The 7,680-nt window shown below is 41.2% G+C and overlaps 1 protein-coding gene across 1 annotated transcript; it reads left to right on the forward strand.

The window, feature by feature from the left end:
• The first annotated feature begins 2,754 nt into the window (after nucleotides 1-2,754).
• Nucleotides 2,755-7,206, forward strand: LOC121569437 (peripherin-2-like). The gene is made up of 3 exons (XM_041880407.1): nucleotides 2,755-3,744; nucleotides 5,352-5,598; nucleotides 6,913-7,206. The coding sequence occupies exons 1-3, from the start codon at nucleotides 3,164-3,166 to the stop codon at nucleotides 7,117-7,119; spliced, it is 1,035 nt and encodes a 344-aa protein (XP_041736341.1). The 5' UTR covers nucleotides 2,755-3,163; the 3' UTR covers nucleotides 7,120-7,206.
• Nucleotides 7,207-7,680: the final 474 nt, after the last annotated feature.

Genomic DNA, 7,680 nt, shown 5'->3' on the forward strand with positions numbered 1-7,680 from the left:
TTTCTTAGAGCTTGGTGAGAGTGTGGTTGTCCTATGGCTATTTTGCATATAACCTTCCCACAACTTCCTGGGACTGGTGCAGGATAGTTGCTTGGCTTTGGAACATTCTCAGCACATTTAAGGAAATTGACAAAAAGCATTACCTTAACAGAAAGTTTCCCAAAAGTCCAAACATGGTTACATTTAATTTCAATTTTGGTAATGTTCTAGGAACGCTCTCCAACTGGTTTGACATTGGGAGGTTCTCAAATTGTTCAGAGAACATTAAGAAACAACGTTCTTCTGTGGGAATTTCAGTACCTCAACAGAAGATTCCACACAAGTTCTCATGTGGTTCTATTAATATTTGTACTAAATTCTGGGCAAGTTCTCAAAAATGGTTTGACTTAAACTCTACGGGATCGGTGTCCCGTAGACGGGACGGTTGAGTTAATGTGCGCTAATGTGATTAGCATGACTGTTGTAAGTAACAGCAAACTTTCCAGGACATAGACATGTCTTATATGGGCAGAAAGCTTACATTCTTGTTAATCTAACTGCACTGTCTAATTTACAGTAGCTATTACAGTGAAAAAATACAATGCTATTGTTTGAGGAGAGTGCACAACAACAAAAAACGTATCACGCCAACTGGTTTGATACATTCACCTCTGAAGGTAAATAATGTACTTACATTCAGAAATCTTTCTCTGATTTGTCATCCTAAGGGTCCCAGAGATAACATATAGCATAGTTTTGTTTGATAAAATCATTTTTTATATTCAAATGTAGAAATCAACACAATTTGAACCCCTGCTGTCTCTGGCTCCTCACCCACCCCACCCGGCCATCTAGATGTGTGAAAGTTAGTGTTTAAGCAAATGATCCATCATGTATGACATTCCTGGGAATGTGTAAACTTACATTTTGTATTACCATATCCTTTTTGTATGTTCTCTATAGCTATGTACTTGAAAATGTATCAATTGACCAATTCGGCACATTTGGGCAGACTTGATACAAAAATAGTCCAGTATTGCAACGCTTCACTGGATCAATCACACACACTGCTGCCATCTAGGCCAAAATCTAAATTGTGTCTAAACTGCATTATTATATTGTGGCCTTTCTCTTGCATTTCAAAGATTATGAAAAAATTAATAAATTTGAAAACGCATTTTTGTTTGTATTATCTTTTACCAGATTTAATGTGTTATATTCTCCTACATTAATTTCACATTTCCACAAACTTCAAAGTATTTCCTTTTAAATGGTATCAAGAATATGCATATCCTTGCTTCAGGTCCTGAGCTACAGGCAGTTAGATTTGGGTATGTCATTTTAGGCGAAAATTGAAAAAAAGGGTCCGATCCTTAAGAGGTTAAGTGATGTTCTCAGAACGTTCAGAGACTGTATGGTTGGTTCTATTTTATGTCCGTTCTTGGCAATATTCAAGGAATGTTGTAAAAAATGGAATTCTACACATTAACATCAATAAGCTCTAAATTCCGTTTTCAGAACATGAAGAAAACGTTCCATAAAAACCACAAGAAAACTTTAGTAACGTTCAGAGAACGTTCTAAGAATGTTATTTAAAAACATATACATTCCATTCTCAGAACATTAAGAAAACTTTCCATAAAAACCACAAGAAAATTTTAGTAACGTTCAGAGAACGTTCTAAGAATGTTATTTAAAAACATATACATTCCATTCTCAGAACATTAAGAAAACTTTCCATAAAAACCACAAGAAAACTTTAGTAATGTTCAGAGAACATTCTAAAAATATTTTAAAACAATACATTCCGTTCTCATAACCAACAAACTCTCTTTATCCTCTGGAAAAGGAAACTGCATCAGCCACCGGCAATTTGTCAATTTTATGGAAAGGCCTATGAAAGTTCATGTTCCAAATTGTTATATTTATTGACCCTTATAAACACTAGCAACTAAAGAATTGGAACAGGGTGTGCCTCAGAGTGATATGTGGAGCCAACCGAGAAAGGGCACGTGTTTTTGTATTTAACTCCGCAATAAAGATGGTGAAGCTACAACAATACAAAAAGGCATTTTAGGAGATCATTTTGTGCTACATTCTGCCCTACACTAAGACTTTGAATTTAGAGCCTCAAAGGCAGGCAAGGGAGAGGAAGTAATAATACATTACCTTAACCTTAATCCAAACCCTGACAACACAAGAAGATAATGAGGATCCTTTGTTCTTGTTTGCAAGAAGCTTGTCTGTAGCTCAGCTGGTAGAGCACGGCGCTTGTAACGCCAAGGTAGTGGGTTCGATCCCCGGGACCACCCATACACAAAAATGTATGCACGCATGACTGTAAGTCGCTTTGGATAAAAGCGTCTGCTAAATGGCATATTATATTATTATAAAGATTTTGCTTGGTGGAGAGGCTAAATTATGTTGTGCTGTGACATGTACCTATTGGTCTATTAGGTAGCTCTTTTGGCAAACACCTTAGGCAGTACAGTCTTACTCTTAAAACACCACCCACACTGTCACCCAATGGTTCACACTTGACAATGTAGAAGTTCCTGCGGCCACAAGACTATCTCCCAGGTCTCCGGTCTCCACTACCCAGTGCAGCCCAGTGCAGGCAGGTAATGGAGGAAGCTGATTCTTAAGCAACAAATCAATTACATGGTAAGACAAGAGATTAGAGCCCAGGGCTCATCTGCTGCAAATGGGATCAGGGCTGATTAGCGGGGTTTAGGATGACGTACTGCAACTTTGTGGCTCGATCACTCTGCTACTCGCCTGGCTACCTCCTTTTGCAGGAAAAATATCCACCCGGAATAGCTGTGTAGACCACCATCCTGTCATTTTGGGGGATTTTATGTGAATATTATAATTTTTTAATTTTGGGTGGCAGACTCCTCTACCCACCCAGCACTATGGACTTTCCTGATTTGAGGGTGGTCAGAATGGATATGAAGAGGGGAACCCCTGCCAAAACACATTCTGCAGCTCCCTTCTGGAATGGATTACAATTTTCCAACTGAAACTCTCCACAGGAACATAGTTGCTTAAGGTCATCTGAATTGCTTACCTGTTACAGGAGAAAAAACATTGAAAAACTAGTTTTGAATATTTTGTATATTCAAATTTGTTTCTTTTTTTAAATCCAAGTTTTGATTTGTGAATAGAATACACTGAGGTAAGCATGGCGTTGATGAAGGTAAAGTTTGACTTGCTCAAACGGGTGAAGCTTGCCCAGGGCCTGTGGCTCATGTACTGGCTGGCAGTGATGACCGGCATCCTGGTCTTCAGCTTGGGGCTGTTCTTTAAGATCGAGCTCCGGAAGAGGAGTGAGATGATGGACAACAACGAAAGCCATTTTGTGCCCAACCTGTTGATCCTAGTAGGCCTAGCTGCTTGCGGGCTCAATGTTTTTGGGGGCAAGGTGTGCCACGACTCTCTGGATGCTGTGAAGTTTGCCAAGTGGAAGCCCATGGTCAAGGGCTACCTGATGGGTTGCTTCGCTTTCAATATCCTCCTGTTCTTCACAGCTCTGCTGTGTTTCTGCATGCAGTTCCAGCTGTACTTCGCCCTGGCTGAGGGTCTGAAGAATGGGATAAAATACTACAAGGATACGGATACACCTGGACGCTGCTTCATGAAGAGGACGCTGGACATGACCCAGATCGAGTTCCGCTGCTGTGGCAACAACAACTATAGGGATTGGTTTGAGGTCCAGTGGATCAGCAACCGCTATCTGGACTTCAGCAACGATGAAGTCAAAGAGTGAGTACTGAAATCAGTAGCTGAGTGAGAGCAATGTTGGGTCTTTTGATTGAGAGAAAAGGGCTATTTTAGGAAAGAAACTGTTGTTTAATTCATGCCAAGTCTTGTGAAACATATCTATCATTGCTGCTACATAAGAGTCTTCCTCACTCCTAAGAGTCTTCCTTTACCCATATGGTCTCTTGTAATCTTGTGCAGGAAGCTGGGGATAGAAAATGGGAAGAGATAGCACATGCTGTTGCTCGTGTATGGTAGTGACAACTTAGTTAATGTATAACATACAAAACAAGTAGTTTAGTTAGTCACCTACTTTCAATTATTTGCTACATTTGGAAATCAACACTTTTATTGGGACAAAATGCTATATTCATGAAATGGGTGGAGTTTTTTTGGGGGGTGGAGGATTGTACCTTAACCTTTTTCAAGGTGTACCTTAAAGGGGGTCAGGACAGGATATATGTAGAGAGCATTAAAGAATGGTGAGATGCAGAGGATACCAGTGTAAGTGGAGTCAGGTTCAAGTGCCAAGTTCTGATAAGCAGATAATCCACGTCCTTCACAGTTTACTGTCCCCCTAAATCATAATAAGACAGCCGTTAACTGTCACTAATAGACTGACACTTAACGCAAACACACTACCCCCTCTCCTCTCCCCAATAACGTGCCCTGCTGGCAACTGATACCATATTTACTCTATTTAGATTCTGATTTTAAGGCATTGATTAAAGGGATAGTTCACCTAGATTACAAAATGGCACATTGGTTTCCTTACCCTGTAAGCAGTATAAGCATAAAGGATGACAGCAATCCAAGCTTTGGTTTTGTTTACCTGGCCACTGTTTTAAGTGCTAACTTTTTAGCATTTGTGGCACAAATCCACAGCAAGTCAATGGTACCTATATTAGAATTGTCGCGCTTCACGCCAAATCAACTATAAGTAACTTTGTTGAGATACACAACTATTTTAAGATTCTTTAGGATAATTTGGACATGAGAGAATATAAGAATATAATTGCAAGTGGGTGGCAATGTGTGGATAGTACATGTGTAACAGTGTGCATGTTTAAATGCATTAGAGTGAGTTTATTTACATATGTATACGTGTGTGCATGTACAGTGTAATTGACTGTGGATCCGTGTTTATATGTTAATTTACTTAAGATATACCGGCGGTCTCTCTCACTCACGAATGATCACATCAAGAGGATCCTTATGAACCCGGTTTAAACTCGACACCTGTTAATATTAGCCAGAAGCCCCACCCATTTTTCTCCTGTCAACAGAAATTCAGCCTCTATATGATACACCTGCGAAACACTGATTGATGATTTACTCCTACAGTTATAGTCTAAACTGACACTTGACATGTGGCCAGTTACGATCACATACTTTGCCATGTGAGCCGTTACCTTATGTTTACTCTTCCTACCGAGGCTCATGGGTTCACTGTTCATAATCACTGCCCTTACATCATTTAAATCTCCATGCCTCATATGTCTGTGTTATGGCACTGACGTACACCTGTTACTTGAATGACATACTTTATGTGTCACATGGCTGACATTATTTGTGACGGGTCTGACGTGTCTCTCTTGCCCTTTCCACAGCCGTGTCCTGAGCAACGTGGAGGGGAAGTTTCTGATGGAGAGTGTACCATTCAGCTGCTGCAACCCCGGCTCCCCCAGACCCTGCATCCAGCACCAACTGACCAACAACTCAGCCCACTATGACTACGACCACCACACTGAGGAGCTTAACATCTGGACCCGGGGCTGCCGCGAGTCCCTGGTTGCCTACTACGGAGGCATGATGAACAGCATTGGGGGCCTGTTGCTACTGTACATCATACTGGAGGTGAGTAAGAACATAATACAGAGATGAAAGGGAAATGGCTGGTGGCATTCTCTGGATGTCCTGTCAATGTCCTTCACTTCAGAGGGTAGCTGGCCACAAATGCTAAAGATCAATTGATGTGACCTCACACACAAGACACACAAGTAATTGATTAGCTGATGATTTGTTTCAATTACCGTCTTAAAGGCATGTGTAGGTAAGTAGCAGAGCAGGGCTAGGCCCAGGGGTAGGGAGAAGAGGATTTGAAAAAGAAGGATGTCCATAGGTTTCCCATTGTAGAAGACAACAGCCATTTCTAAGTATCTAGCTCAGTGAGTATTAGGAAAGGTCCAGCTGTTCCAGGTTGGCCACAGCTGAACAGTTCATTGGGCACACATGCCAACCCTCCTGCCTTTGACTTTGGGAGAACACGTGGCACACAACAAGCCAACTATCACTATACCTTTGCGCTTCTGGCAAGCAGGAACTAAAACATGCCATTTCATGGTTGGTCTTAGCACTCACTTGGCTCGACTTGACTTCCATCTAACTGACTTTCCAAAAGACGGAAGTGTTGAAAATCTCAAGTAGAGCTCCAGTGTCTGATCTATGATACACAGATATATGAGCATGAATGCCACCCATCCACCTACCCACCAATAAATACGCCTACCTTACCTTTGTTAACATATTTCTCTGTTTTAAATGGAATTTCATTATAAACTTTGATTATAAAATTTGACACTCTTTTTTTCAAACATCCCTATATTCACTAAGTTATAAACTGACAGTGGGGAAAACTACCCTGGGCAGATTATAGCCCATAACAACAGCTAAAGGAGTCTTGGGACTGAAAGGGTGAGGGATTGCGTAACTGTGGGTGTGGTACACGCGGTGAGGGAGGATCAGAGTTTCTTAGAGGGGTTAATCTGGGCAGAGCAGTGAGCAACAGGTAGCCTTCCTGGAAGCAGGATCTCACTGTACTAACTGACAGACTGAGCACTAACTGGGTTGCTATCTGGGTCAAAACAACAACACTAAATTGTCAGTTTGGGCCAAATCCAAATTTGAGATTTGTGTCAATTGATTGATGTCAATTAATGTCCAATTGACATCAATGAGATATTTGATCTAAAAGCCAAGCTTTAGTGACTATAAATCAATGTTGATTTGGATCAGTGATTAATACATTTAGAATCACTGTTTTCTAAATCTAAAAAAGAATGAATAGCAGAGATCTTTGGGGGTTCAGAGGCCATACAGATTGTTTAATTGCAGTGTGTCTGTGTAGAGGCTCTTTCAGTGATGTAAGTATCTTGTTTGTGTGGTCCTCAGGCAGGAGTGATGGTGGGCTTACAATACCTGACCACTTCTCTGGAGACCATGGCAGACCCAGAGAACCCGGAGAGTGAGAGCGAGGGCTGGCTCCTAGAGAAGAGTGTGAAGGAGACGGTGGCAGACTTCATAGCGAAGATCAAGGGTCTGGCCGGTGCAGGGAACCAGGTGGGGGAGGGTGAGGAGGCGGTGGCCACTGTGAGTTGAGAGGGTCCCACCCAAAGGGACTGAGGCTTGTCCTATCGATGGGACCTCAAAGAGAAAGAGGAGTGAGAGGAGAGAGATCTTCTCAGTGAAACAACACACAGACACATACACTGTAAACACATGAAAACAAATGCATACACAAACATACCTACACAGACACAAACATGGACGCACATGCACACACCCTTTGAAAAGTGAAGAACTAAACCAACTGCTCAGATGAAGTAAGAACCAAACTCAAAAATGTGAATGTATATCCTGTCCATAATAATTCTGTATATATGTTAATCAGTCTCTTTTTTTTAAATAATGAAAAATATATTTGGGTTGTCAAAACATCTGTACAGTATACACGAATTTGGGCTTGTGAATATGAAGAAAATGTAATGAATGAATGAATAATCATCCCCTCCCCTGCCTGGCAATCCTCTCCATGAAAAATGATGGGCAGACCCTGAAACCATCAAGCCTGATACAGTTTATCTATGCTCATATCTAATAGTTTTACCCCTATGTCCTTGTTACACTCCACAACTTGTGTTGTGTGGACATGTAACCCGA

Source organism: Coregonus clupeaformis, chromosome 1 (genome assembly GCF_020615455.1).
Source record: "Coregonus clupeaformis isolate EN_2021a chromosome 1, ASM2061545v1, whole genome shotgun sequence".
NCBI classification, from domain to species: Eukaryota; Metazoa; Chordata; class Actinopteri; order Salmoniformes; family Salmonidae; genus Coregonus; species Coregonus clupeaformis.